Below are 13,877 nucleotides of genomic sequence, written 5' to 3'. Positions count from 1 at the left end.
GAACACTTCTAAGTCCTAACCACTGGACTGCCAGGGAATTTCTGGAGACAGTCTTTTATTACTGATTTTCTCATTGAGACTGATGTCTTTGTGATGTTGAATTCTGTTGAGCTGAGCTTCCTGGCTTCCTCTTCTGATGGTCCACTGACTTTGTTTTATAATTATGGGAAATCACAGACTTGGTGGCTGATGGGGCGGTTTGTGTGTGAACGCTCTGTGCACTCAGAAATGACTTCAGTGGCGGGCAAAGCTGAGACTCAGGCGTTAGAAATGGAGTGTTTCGTCTTCTGTAAAAAGTTTATTTTTTAATTCAGAAGAGGAATACTTGTCACATACTACGTACAGTTAACTTGCACTCCATGTGCAGGCTGCATTAAGGACAGACTTCATGGAGCCAAGTCACAAGACACCTGGACAAGGGGCAGCTTACTCTAGCAGGCAGGTGGGGGTGGGGGACCAGATGCACTAGGACAAAGGACAATACAGGACCCGATTCTGACTTCCCCAGGAAGGACTCTGCATTCAGCTGCCTTGAAATTGTCTCTGAATTCTACCAACCCCTCCTCATCATTTCCTGCCTTGTTTTTTTGCTTTATTCACCTTTTACCAGACTGGAAGTTTCCTAGGCTTAGCCATTTACATACATCATGTTGTAAATATTAAAATGCATCCTTATTGAACATGAAGTAACATCTTGCTATAAAAATTTTTTGGAAAAGATTTTGTAAATTTCATTTTTTTTTTAAGACTAAATCATTTTATTCTTGTGACTTACCTAAACTTTATTATATTTATATATAATTAGGGTCGTGTCGCAGTTGATTAGATATTGCAGACATTTCATTAAATATTAACTCGGATTTTTCTAGTTGCCTTTCCTTCTTTTGGAACCTTTATTTTTTTCTTCAGGTCTCAAACGTTTTTTACAAGGCCTTTGAAAAGTTAATAGGCCCTGAGGGATAAGAGAGTCCAGCAGAACCTCCTCATAGCCCCTCTCATGTAGGGAACTGTAAACTAAAAGAAAGAAGAAAGTAACGAAGGAATGAATGACGTGAAGTCGTTTTCCCAAGGTGGGTTCCCTTCTCAATATTCTGGAATCTCAGCCCAGCCAGGCGTCTGGGTAGGGAAGCTCCTCCCCTCGCAAACCCGGCGGCCGGCGCTCAGCGGACCTAGGCAGGGTCAGCCCGGGCCCGAGGTCGAACCAGGGGCCTGAGTGCAGACCGCCGACGGCAGGCGATCTGCCTTCCCCCCGCCCCACTCCCCCAGCTGGTGCGCATGGGCAGAGCCGCAGTCCGAGCCCTGCCTCCCTTCCCCCACTGCAGGTGAGCCGCAGAGCCGTGGCCCCCACTCCCCGCAGCCCCGGGGGTGACGTCAGGCCTCTGGACCGCGCTCCGGCCCCGCCCCTGCAGGCAGCTCCGGGGGCCCGCGACTCGGCAGTGGAAGCCGGTCCCACTGCGGGACACGCCGGCTGCAACAGGCAGAGGGGGCGGCGAGGCTCGGGGCTGAGCTGCCGCGGCGGCCCGACGCCAGGGCGTGGAGCGTCCAGGCGGAGCTCGGGGCTCTGCCCGCGGCACACCTGCCCCTCCATTCGCACAGCCAAAGCCGCTGCGGGGTCCGCACCCACTGCCCCGCGGGATCGTGGGACGCCCTGCCAGTCTCAGCTGTCCATCTCCGCCCTAGCCAGCCAATCACCCACAACTGTCCCGGCCGCACCTCCCGGAATCTCTGATGGACGTGCGGCTCAGCCTATAATATGGGGGCCTCGGCCGCCTGGTCTGGGAGCGGGAGCCAATGAGCATCGTTTCAGGTGGGTGGAGGGAGCGGACCTCGGGAAGGTAGCTTCGTTCGGGTTGCTAACGTCTTCCCTTGGAGATGGGCGCGCAAACGGACCAGTGGGTCTGGGGGCGGTGGTGACGGGCGTGGAGCTGGCCCAATGAGGGTGGGAGTGGGTGGGGCAGCCCGGAGTAGCAGTGCTAAAGGAGCCCGGCGGAGGCAGCGGTGGGTTTGGGACTGAGGCGCCGGTTCTGTGGTCGCGGCTGGGGACGTGCGCCGGCGCCACCATCTTCGGCTGAAGGTGAGAGGTGCGGTTGCCCGGGTCCGAGAGTGGAGACCGGAGACGGTTTGTGGTGGGGGGAGGGATCCTCGGCGGCTCTGGAAGGCGAGAACGGAGCCGAAGAGGGAGCTGGGGAAGAGAGAAGGGACTCTGGGCGGAGGGTTTGTTCTGCGGGGGTCGTAGATTCCTGCCAGGAAGGACACTGCGGGGTGGTGGCGGGGAACGGGACCCCAGTGGGTGGAGAGACCCCTGGAGGGGCGGGGAATGAGGTCCTTGAGAGTGAGAAACTCCTGCGGGGATGAGGGCCTGGGGGTGCGGGAGAACTGCCCCTGGGGGGGCTGGGGATGGAGATCTGCGGGTGGGCATGTGCGGACCTGGTACTCGGCGTTCGGGATCCGTGCGGCGCGTGGTTGGGGGGACCTCGTGCGCTAGTGGGGGGGTCCCCGGGGATCCCACGACTCTTTGCCTGTTTCTCAGGAGGGGAGGGAGTATTGGGGCGGGCTGGAAAGCGCAATCCCGATTGGGGGTGGGGGGAGCGCTGGACGGGAAGGGCCCTTGGTTGGGCTGCTGGGTGGCTTAGGCCGGCTCCGGCACCCAGAGTGCGGTGCGGAGTTCGCCGAGGGGTCGGAAGGCGGGCGGCGCGCCTGGACCTGCGGCGTGGAGGGGCGCGAGGGCAGGGCTGCGCACGGCCGGGACAGCGCGCGGCGGGTGAAGGTCTGATCAGCCGGCCGCGGTCTTGGGGAGGGTCGGGCTCCGGTGGTCCCGGGGGAGCAGGGCGGGAGGGGCGGCGTCAGACCAGGCTCTGTGGGGGCGGCGGGGGCCGGGGGTGGACGTCCGGCCAGGCCCGGGCGGCTTGAGGGGGCGAGGCGGGAAATGTGGCGGGGGCGCGCTGCAGCAGGGCGGCTGGGGGGGGGGGGAGGGTCAGCCCTTGCTTCGGGATTCCTTTATTGTGTAAGGGATCTGGGCATGGCTCGCCGCGGAGTCTCTCCCTGGCCTTCTGCAGGGAGGGGGGGTGGTCCAACCTTGATCCCATAAAATCGGCCTGGAACGAGGTCGGAGGGAAGTTGAAGGCGCCGAGTCCCGGCGTCCGCGCGGGCTTTGTGGGCCTGCGGTGGGCGGATGCGGCCCGGGGACCGGCGAGGCCCCCAGCCCGGCCTGCCTGGGAACCGGGGCCATGGGAAGGAGGCTGGCGACCTGGCGGGTCTGAGCTCGGCTGGTGAGTTTTGGCTAACGTGGCCTCTGCCTATGACCGTTATCTCCGTTCCTTAGGGCCTCTGCAGCTCCCTTCAAGATCACTGCGGTTGATGGAAGGGGGTGGGGTGGGGTGGGGTGGGTAGGGTAGGGGAAAGCAGGCGGGTAGATCCCTAGTGCAAATGAAACAAAGACGGCTGTTTAAGCTGAATAATATAATACCAAATTTAATACTTCAGTTTTGCCGAGATTTTTGTTTTTTAACGTTGAAACTGAGGATTCTTTGAGTCAGGCTTCATTATTCTTGATAGTATCTCACTCTGGAAAACTTTAATCTATTTATTGTTTCATTTCCTTCATCCATCGGCCCTCATTAATTACCCTTTTAGTCCCATGCTTTTGATGTTTAAGTATGCCCTGTCTGTCATGGATCCTGGAAAAGTGGCCATTTTATGCATCTCCTTACTTCTGCATCTTAAATTCAGTTCCTCCCCGTCCTTATCTGGAGAAAGCATATGGTGTAATTGGGCGATATAGCACCAGCTTTTGCAGCAAAGAGATGTGACCCGAGAGCATGCCTTTTTACTTGGGCCCCTTAGGGAAATCATTTCAAGGAAGACAGGGTGGATGGAAGGTGAGACACAGGAAATTTTCAAGGGCACGTTGTATGGTGAAAGACTGTAGTCTTAAGCAGTTTCTGTACCTTCTTGGCATGTAAGAAGAATAAAAATTCCTGGTGTCAGTCTCCCCGCTTCAGAAACATTTAACACAGTGTAAAGATATTAACAGAGGTGGCTTGGGCCATGAAGAGTGGTAGTGTCCTTTTGCACTTGATTTGCATTTCTGCTCATTTTTGGTTAAACATGATTTTGATAAATGAACAGACTTACAGGTCTCTGTAAGATGAGTGACCTCAGTGGTAGTTTTACACAAATTGTAGACGATTCTGTTTCAGTTTATCTGTCTCAGAGAGATGTGCTATCATGGATCATTTATCCATCATTTTTGTTTGGATTTTGGTATGCAAGATAGTCACAAAACTGTTTCCCTGTGCCTCTACGTACCATAGGTGCTGAGAGGCAGTTGAGAAGCTTAGTGGGTGGTGTTTCTTTGGGAGTAAAAGATGGCCTTGGGGATGGACCTCCAGGGGTACGTGTGTATGTCTAAAAATCAATGAAGGTGATGGGGCTTTGACTCTGGGGTAGGGGGCGGCTGATAAATGATTTAAGTATAATTAGGCAGTTACTTCAGAGGACACCAAAAACTTTCAGATTCTGTTACAAAGAGATTCCTATTTATTCCTTTTTGTTCCAATATAGGTATTTTTTTTTAATGAAATGTAAAGCCTTTGCTAGATTGTGCCAGTGTGTTCATTGGCTGAGCCTGTCCTCATTTTTCCTTTTTTTTTTTTTGGCCACACCATGCGGCTTGTGGGACCTTAGTTCCCCAACCAAGGATCAAACCTGGGCCCCAGCGTGGAGGTGCAGAGTCCCGGCCATTGGACTGCCAGGGAATTCCCTGACCATGTGCTCTTGAAACTGTAATTGGTCATTGATCGACAGGCAGTATGTAGTGTACTACATGTCAAAATTTTCTCCTCCTCACCTTCCATCCCTGTAGTATGTGTTCTGGAGCTGAACTCTGGGTTTCCTCCCAGCTCTGTTCTTTGTTAGCTCTGTGACTTTGGGCCAGTTTTTGGCTTTCTCTGAACCTTGGGTTCCTTACCTATAAATGGAGATATTACAAGCACCTACCTGGGAAGCCTGTTGTGAGGATTAAGAGTTGATATATATACACATAAACCATTTAAGAATAGCGCCTGGCCATCATTAATGGTATATAATAACAGTATTTGTTGTTTCCAAAATTCTGTTACCCTTCCTACAAGGCAAAGCATTTGAAAGTGTTTTCCCTGGTAAATACCAGCATTATCAAGACAAGTTGCCAAATGTTCAATGGAATGAGAAAAATACAACATATTTGGCAACCACATGTGAACAGTTAAAAGGAACAAAACATCTTCCCTGGCCTCAGGGACTCTACCATCTAAACAAGGATTTGAGCACCTACTACCTGCTGAGTCCTCTGGTACAAAGACGAGAGGGATGCCAGAAGAGCAGTACAAAATGTTAGGAGAAGGATAAGGATTAAATTGCCAGGTTGACCTGAAAAGAACTTGTGAAAGGATGGCATTTGGGTCAGAATTTAAAGGAATGGTAGGCTTTTGGTGGTGGAGGAGAAGCCGAAACTTACTCTGAGGGTCAGGACTGTTGCTGTAATGCTGATCAGAAGGTATATAAATGCCCTCCTGTGACCAGGGAGTCAGTTCACCATATAGCAAGGACAAAGCCATCCTTGCAGCATTCAGTGAGTTATAGAAAACTCTGGAAAAGTAAAAGGTAAAAGAAGTTTGTAATCCCACTACCCAGTGAAGACGCAGTGACTGTCTGTTTCCTTTGAAACAAAAAAAGACATTTATATGTAATTTTTCCCCACAAAATTGGGAGCGTATTATAATCACACTTTTGTGATCCCTTTTTTTCTTATGTTAAGTTACAGGTGTTCCCCCACCTAGCAGTAGTACATACTAATAAATTTAAAATGTGTTGATTTGATCAAATAATTTTGTAAATCCATCATTTACTTAAAAAAAAAAAGACCTGCCCTAGAAATGACCTGTTAAGTTATTCTAATTTATAGTCACTTGCTAAATCTCAGCGGATAATTTACATGCCGATTGTAAAAGGAAAGAAATGCACGCATCTTTCTGAAGTATTGTATCAGGTACACAGTTTATACCTAGTATGGATAATAAGGGTAACTTGTTATCCTCTTTTGTTCCAGTTGGATATTTTCTCTAAGAGGCTGTTCTTCCTGAGGTAGAATGTGTTCTATTGTCTGTATCCAGATTTATCCAGGGTGATTCCCACTTCAAAGCCATCTTCTTCCTAGCAGTGGGTAGTGTATAGGCTGGGAAGACAGAAGACTCTGTTATTAATCTTATTAGTGCAGTCTGGAGAGGTGATATGTTTTTGAAACCATGCTTCAGAATGTACATATATGCATGAATATTTTTTCTATTGCCTTTTCCCACGTGGATGCCTTTTAGTTAGAAAGCATATTAGTAAATCTGTTGGTAGAAGTCTTAATGTTACGTGTTTTGTGATTTTGTTTTATCCGATTGTATACTCGAAAACTGGTAAGCATATCCTCTAATTCAGTTTATGAATTAGTCTGAAACATTGGTTTTCAATGTTTTTCGCCTCCCCAACATACCTGGTAGTAGCGGTGGTTCACCATGGCAACCAGAGAACTGTGGAATGATGGTTCTCAAAGTGTGCTCCCAGGACCAGCATTATCAGCAGCATCTGGGAATTTGTTAGATATGCAAATGACCGAGGGTCTCCACCCCAGACCTACTGAGAATGAGGCCTGGCAGTCTGTATTTTAATAAACCCTTCAGGTGTTGCTGATGTAAGAGCCAAAGCTTGAGAACTCTGCTCCAGGCCATGAGTGTTTGTAATCCTTTACATTGTAACAACCAGTTTCTGAAGAATCTTAGCTATTTGATTCTAGTACATTCTTACTGGGCCTGAAAGGGCTAGTATTTTGTTTCCTCTATCAGTGTTTAATCTTTTAGGATAAAGATAGCTAGATAGTTAAGAATCTGAAGAAAGTTATGAGTGTTCTCTTCAGAAAGGCACAGGTCTACAAAAAATTGCACAGTGTATTTAGACCTATTTCAGTGCCTTCATGAAGCCTGAACTTTGTCTGTGCACTGGAGGTTAAGAACCTCTTGATGGGACTTCCCTGGCGGTCCAGTGGTTAGGACTCCACGCTTCCACCGCAGGGGGCCCAGGTTTGATCCCTGGTTGAGGAACTGTGGTCCCAAATGTCGTGTGGCATGGCCGAAAAAAAAAATAAAGAAAAAAAAAAACCTCTTCACAACCTGGGGTGATTTTGATTTCCCTTGCAGCCTTCCATCTAAGAGGTGGGTAGGTAGGTAGGCATGCAGGCAAGAGCTTACCAAATGAGCTTACCTCATTTGGGGGAGAGGGAGAAGTTGGGAGAGTCGGATGGAGGAGCAAGAACAGCTGCTTCCTTGCCTTCTCACTTTGATCTGAGTGAGGTTTGTGATAACCTGGAATTTGGCTGGAAAACGACTTAGTACTCCGTCATAAGGGAAGTGTTTAATGATGGTATTGGACTCCAGAAAGACACTTGTCAGGCAGGAATGATGAGTCACATCAGAAAGGTGAGTGACGAATGTAAAATCCTGTCACTTGATCCGCAAAGTCAGTCCCACAAGCGTGAGAGGGGAAGTACCTTCAAGGACTGTGCACTGGGCTTTGGCTGACAGCTCCATGTGAGCCAGCAGTGAGCACTCAGTAAACCACTGAGGTCTTAGATACATTCATTGTAGAAGTCCCAGAAACATGCTCTGCTTTCCCTGCCAGGGCTAAGGCTGTGAACAGTTCCTTTCTCTTCTGCACCAGTCACACCACATCTGGAATATTCTGTTTGCTTCCGGCCCCTCTAAAGGGGTGTAAACACGTGGAGTCTGTTTCGAGGCAAGAGACCAGAGTGGGGGAGTGAGTCCTGGTGCAGGACGGAATGCAGAAGAGGAGCCGGAGGGGAGCAGCTGCAGGCCTGGGAGTGGAGACCTGGACAGCCACCATCACATACTTGAAAGGCTGGGTGTGACACCAACTCATTCACTTACTCTCCGTGGCCTCCTGTGATCACACTGAGATCACGTAGGCCGTGGAGAAGCTGCCGGGGGCTGGCTTAGGGGAATCGTAAGAGTGTTGAGTCTGTTGTCTGAAGGACATCTTCCCAGGTGGCGCAGTGGTAAAGAATTTGCCTGCCAACGCAGGAAACGAAGAAAAACAGGTTCAATCCCTGGGTTGGAAAGATGCTCTGGAGTAGGAAATGGCAACCCACTCCAGTATTCTTGCTTGGAAAATTCCATGGACAGAGGAGCCTGGTGGGCTGCAGTCCATGGGGTCGCCAAGTGGACATGTCTTAGTGACTGTGCACACACACACAGGAGGGGAGGAACATTCTAGACCTGAGGTTTGCTCCACTGGTAGCCACCGTGCATTTCTGTAGCGACATCCAGGTGGTTGCTCTCATTGCAGCACCACTCCCTGGGTCTTTTATCCTGAATCTCTGTTTTCGTTTTCTTAGTTTTCCTTTCCCTTCTTAACTCCCGGTTTAATTTGTGGCAAGGGTGAAATAGGAGAGGAAGAGAAAAACAGAGTCCAACTGCAGCTCTGCTGTTTCCTCCCACTTGTTTTTCAGCCCTCAGTGACTGAGGGTACATCTCAAGTGGTCCTCAGAGAACCAGTCATCATTTATGGTCACCCCTGAAATTTACCTTGGAAACCCAGTTATTGTGGCCCTGGAGGGGGCTGCACCAGCTTCTTCACTCCAAGTTCATGCATTCTATTTACCAGAGCTTTTGTTTTAAGTTTCTTAGAAGAGTTGTGAACCATGGCTTATTTCTAAATATCTGACTTTGTTTTCCTCCTCTTCTCGTAGAGGCGATTGCCCTTGGAGCTTCCTGTTTACAATGGCACAGAGAACTGGACTCGAAGATCCAGAGAGGTATCTCTTTGTGGACAGGGCAGTCATCTACAACCCTGCCACTCAGGCTGATTGGACGGCCAAAAAGCTAGTGTGGATCCCGTCGGAACGCCATGGCTTTGAGGCAGCTAGTATCAAAGAAGAACGGGGAGATGAAGTTATGGTGGAGTTGGCGGAGAATGGAAAGAAAGCAATGGTCAACAAAGATGATATTCAGAAGATGAACCCACCTAAGTTTTCCAAGGTGGAGGATATGGCAGAATTGACGTGCTTGAACGAAGCTTCTGTTTTACATAATCTGAAGGATCGTTACTATTCAGGACTTATCTATGTAAGTATGCCCTCTAAATAATCATGTGAATTGGTGCCTGGGAATTCATGAAAATTGTACATACAGCCCTAATCAATGTGGAATACTCTCTCTCTGTTTAACATGACTATTTGTACTAAAGATGGGAAGATTGTCCCAAGTCTTACTTTGCTTTAAATCTTAATTTTAAATAATCCAGTCTGGATTAAATACACTAAAATGGATTTGAGACTTTTGTGTAGGGGTGCTCTGGAGCCTAATAAGATGGAGAAGAGCTTGTGGCAGAAAGATCAGGGAGCTTAATATGGTAATGAGAGTTGCATTCACGGTAGGATATACACTGGATTTCTGGTGTATACTCGGGTGTAAAGAGGCGGGGCTGCAAGCTTAGAGGTTTCAGTGAAGAGCGAGACCAAGGTCATTGGGTACAGGGAAGTGGGAAAGCTGAATGCTGAGGTTTTTAAGAGGAAACAGTTCAGGGTCAGATTGAAGCTGGGGCTGTCCTGTGGTTAGTAGTTGACACATGTCGCAGTCACTGACAATGTTGCTGAGCATATAGAAGTTCCCCAAAATAATAAGGGGTAAGGTCGAGAAGAAATATGCAAGCCAGATACTGAAAGAATCTAGAAATACACTTGCTAGAAATATGCTTCAAGCAAAATGTGCTTGAAGGGATGGTAGACACAGGTGGTGGCGTTGGTTTAAAGAAGACAGGGTGATTAGCAGCAGCGTGGGTGGACCTCGAGATGACCACACTAAATGAAGTCAGTCAGACGAAGACAAACACCATGTGATATCACTTACACGTGGAATCTAAAATGTGATACGAACTTATCTGCGAAACAGAAACAGACTCGCAGACCTAGAGAACAGGCTTGTGGTTGCCATGGGGGAGAGGTGGAGGAGGGATGATTTGGGAGTTTGAGATTAGTAGATGCAAGCTATCATATAGGGAATGGAAGAACAAGTTCCTACAGTATAGCACAGGGAACTGTATTCCGTATCCTTTGATAAACCATAATGAAAAAGAATATGAAAAAGAGTGTGTGTATGTACACACTTTTTCAAATTCTTTTACATATACATATATATATGGGAATCACTTTGCTGTACAGTAGAAATTTACACATATTAAATCAACTATACTTCAATAAAGTAAAAGGATAAAGAAGGCATGGTAGATAGAAGGTAGATTTAGAAGGAAGAGACGTTGAGAGAAAGGTTTGAGATTGTAATGGTCTGAATTTGGGAAACTACTTGAATTTTAGGCAGAGGTAGCGTTTGTACTAATAATGTTCAGGCATAAGTCAGAACTTCAGCAACTCAGAGGTCATTTTCCCACAGAATTAGTTTATTTAGTGGATATGTACTGAGCACCTACTATGTTCTACCCCGAATATTCATTGGAAGGACTGATGCTGAAGGCTCGATACTTTGGTCACCTGATGTGAAGAGCTGACTCATTGGAAAAGACCCTGATACTGGGACAGATTGAGAGCAGGAGGCGGGGGTGGCACAGGATGAAATGGTTGGATGACTCAATGGACGTGAGTTTGAGCAAACTCCGGGAGACAGTAAAGGACAGGGAAGCTTGGCGTGCGGCAGTTCATGGAGTCATAGAGTCAGACATGGCTTAGTGACTGAACAACAGCTCTGTTCCAGGTGCTGGAGGGAGTGCGGGGAACAGGCCAGGCCAATCCCTGCCTTCGTGATACTTCCTTATAAGGAACTGAAACAGGACTATGGAGATGGCTTTCCCCCGTGAGTATGGGAAGGATTCTGAGAAGGTAGCATTTGAGCTGGAATCTGGCTGCTAGGAAGGAGTTTGCCATGGGCGCATCTCAGAAGGAGTAGTTCATTCATGACTTTTGCCAGAGTGGTTTGAATCAAGCCTGATGGTCTCTTTTATTTTATTTTTTCTCTGTGAGTTAGGATGTAAAGTAAGAGTAAGAGGCACCAGGGTTGGGTGGGTGGCTTGAGGAGAACGGGGATGCCTTGGAAAAGGGAGGAAGCAAAGGATAAGAAAACAGTTGGAGAGCAGCATTGGGAATCCAATGGAGACTGAGCAGCAGAGTATATTTTTGTCTGGAGAGAGGGAGTGAGAAAACTGCGATATGCAGGGATTGTGGTCAGATCATAATGTTGAGATCAGAGAGGTGGATCCATTTTGGATGATCCCCTGTGCAGTGAATTGTGAAGGGCTGGAAATGCAGGGACACAGCCAAAAAGGTTAGGAGCACTGCCTCAAGAACAGGAGTTTGTCTTCACCTTGACTCCCCCTGACCCCCTGACTGCACTGAGGGGTAGGAGGCTGTGGGTGAAAGCGAAGGATGAAGGGAAAGACAGTTTGGTTTATTGTAGCTATTCCTCATGACAGTTCTAAGACTTTGCAAGTATCTTTTATTGAGTTTGACTTATTTCCAGCTTAATTTAGGGACAACATAAGTGAATTATCTTGAGTTTCTTCTCAAAGCGTGGCCGCATGGTCTTTACAAAAGGAGAATCTGAGTTTTTTAAGAAGTTCTAGGGTCTCAAGAGAGGTGAGGGTTTGGAGGATCATACCTTCAGTTAGTGGGGTGAAGAAAAGTTTCCTACAGTAGATTCATATTGGAGCGCTTGACTCTAAAGAAACCTGCTAAGGAATGGGGCTGTGGGTGGCCATGATTGCTAAGCATTGAGTGAAAGGTGTGTTGGGCTTTGAAATTTACCAGGCAATTGAAATTGATCAGTTGAGGTACCATGATACAGACACTATAATAGCTTGGCTGGGACCTTTGGGATATATTTCTATAGATAAGATACAATGTAAGGTACTTAGGTTACTAACAGGTTTGGTTATGTTACTTCCTTATATCTTTAGATTTAATCTCCCCAACATCCAGCTCTTCTGGTCATTAATTTTCATTTTCTTTCCTAATAAAATCATTTAAAAACTGCGAATGTCATCTCTACTGACTTTTTAGCTTTGTTTGTTGTTGTTCAGTCGCCAGGTCGTGTCCAACTCTTTTGCAACCCTGTGGACACATGCCCTTCACAGATTTTGATGTGTAGTGTTTTTATTGTTCAGTTCTAAATATTTTCTAACTTCTTTCTTCTTCAACCTGTGAACCATTTAAAAGTGTACCTAAACGTTGGTTTTTAAGTTATCTTTTTTTGTTACTGATTTTCAAGTTAATTTCATTTTAGTCAAAGAATATAGTCCACATAGTATTTGTCATTCCTTGCTTCTGTTGAGACTTGTCACCTGTAGCACACTGTCAGTTGCATTTATGAGCGTTCTGTATGTTTGTAAAGAACGCGTGTTCTTTTTTGATGGCTTTATTCTCACTGCATGGAGCCGTAAGTAGTGGGATTTTAGTCCATCATATATCTAAACTGACTTGTCTTCACTCAGGGCACCATGGGTTAGCTGTCTGTTAGTGCCTTTTGATTTTTGCAGACTCAAACAATCAGAAAAAAAAAGAACGTGTATTCTGTTACAGTTGGGTGTGGAGTTCTATATGTGGCCATTAGACTAAGCTTTTTAACTGTGTAAACTTTACTAATTTTTTTTCTTCTTGGTCTTTGTGTTATTGAGAAGTGTCTTAAAAACTCGCAGTGTGTTTGATCAAACTTACATACATATTCCTTTAAAATATAGTTTAGTTTTGCCTGTTGATGAATTTTTATATGAATGAATGTCTTAATATATTCCTTTTTGTGTCTGTGTTTTTTTCTTTTGCTCAGAATTATATTTTTCAGATTCACTCATGTTACTTTGTGTTAATGTAACTCAGTAGTTCTCAAAGGGTGCTCTGTAGACTCCTAGGGGCTTTTTTAAGACCCTTTTGTGACATCCTTGAGGTCAAAACTATGTTCATGATTATCAAAGACTTTATTTGCCCCTTCACTGTTGACAGTGATACTGACGGTGCAGAAGCCATGGGGAGGAAAACTGCTGACACCTTCTCACGGATGAAGGCAGTAACCCCGTACTGTCCTGGTAGTTGTGCTGATCTGGTTTTGTTCAAGAACGTCCTTGATAAAGCAGGAGAAATGATAGGTTTTATTAAGTCTCAGCTATTGGGAACGCATCTTTTAATATTCTTTGTGATTAAATGATAAGTATGCACAAAACACTTCTGCATATTGAACTAGGATGGTTGCTTTGAAGAAAGGCATGTATGTAGAGCTATATGAGTTGCAAGCTAAACTTGCCATTTTTTTTTTAATAGAATGTCATTTTTAGTTGATAGAATGACTGGTAGATAAGCTATGGTTAATTGACACCAGGGTACTTGGCCAGACATTTTCTTGAAAATGAACAGGGACTTCCTAGGTGGTCCAGTGGTTAAGACTGCACCTCAAGTTCAGGAGATGTGGGTTCCAATCCTGGTTGGGAAGCTAAGGTCCCACACACTGCATGGTGGGGTCAAAAGAAGAAAAGAAAATGAACAGAGTGAGTCTGACACTTCAAAGAAAACAATTGAATATATTTGTCAATAATGATGAAATTTGATTTTCCACATGAAAATTAAAAGTTGCATCTGGGGACTTCCCTGGTGGTCTAGAGGCTAAGACTCTGTGCTCCCAATGCAGGGGGCCAGGGTTCAATCCCTGGTCAGGGAACTTGATCCCACATGCTGCAGCTAAGGCTGGGAACAGCCAAATAAATAAATAAAATAAATAAATATTTAAAAAAAAAAAAAAAAAAAAAGTTGCATCTGCCACTGAACTTAATACCTTGTCAATACA

General features: G+C 46.6%; 2 protein-coding genes and 1 non-coding gene across 8 annotated transcripts in view; 2 read left to right on the top strand and 1 right to left on the bottom strand.

Moving 5' to 3' along the window:
* Positions 1–1,439: 1,439 nt before the first annotated feature.
* MYH10 (myosin heavy chain 10) overlaps positions 1,440–13,877 on the top strand; it is a 122,325-nt gene continuing 109,887 nt past the window's right edge. For 3 of the 6 annotated variants that reach the window (XM_043903811.1, XM_043903807.1, XM_043903812.1), the window contains exons 1-2: positions 1,921–2,074; positions 8,789–9,164. In XM_043903811.1, coding sequence (XP_043759746.1) covers positions 8,820–9,164 — 345 coding nt within the window. In that variant the 5' untranslated portion in view covers positions 1,921–2,074; positions 8,789–8,819. Of the gene's footprint in view, positions 1,808–1,920; positions 2,075–2,632; positions 2,768–3,116; positions 3,270–8,788; positions 9,165–13,877 lie in introns of those variants that run through there. The other 3 variants (XM_043903808.1, XM_043903809.1, XM_043903810.1) reach the window with 3 other exon arrangements.
* Positions 1,742–2,419, bottom strand: LOC122693221 (extensin-like). Its single transcript, XM_043900777.1, has one exon. The coding sequence runs from the start codon at positions 2,417–2,419 to the stop codon at positions 1,742–1,744; it is 678 nt and encodes a 225-aa protein (XP_043756712.1).
* On the top strand, positions 12,454–12,594 carry LOC122695932. The gene has a single exon (XR_006341661.1). It is a non-coding gene; the product is annotated as a small nucleolar RNA SNORA79 (small nucleolar RNA).

The sequence above is a fragment of the Cervus elaphus genome, chromosome 5, assembly GCF_910594005.1.
Source record: "Cervus elaphus chromosome 5, mCerEla1.1, whole genome shotgun sequence".
Taxonomy (NCBI): domain Eukaryota; kingdom Metazoa; phylum Chordata; class Mammalia; order Artiodactyla; family Cervidae; genus Cervus; species Cervus elaphus.
Note: the sequence above shows the minus strand (reverse complement) of the source record. Positions and strands in the feature narration are given on the sequence as shown.

Coding starts and splice junctions, on each gene's coding strand:
- LOC122693221 (XM_043900777.1), bottom strand. CDS start 2,419: ATGCCCACCCGCAGATCTCCATCCCCAGCCCCCCCAGGGGCAGTTCTC.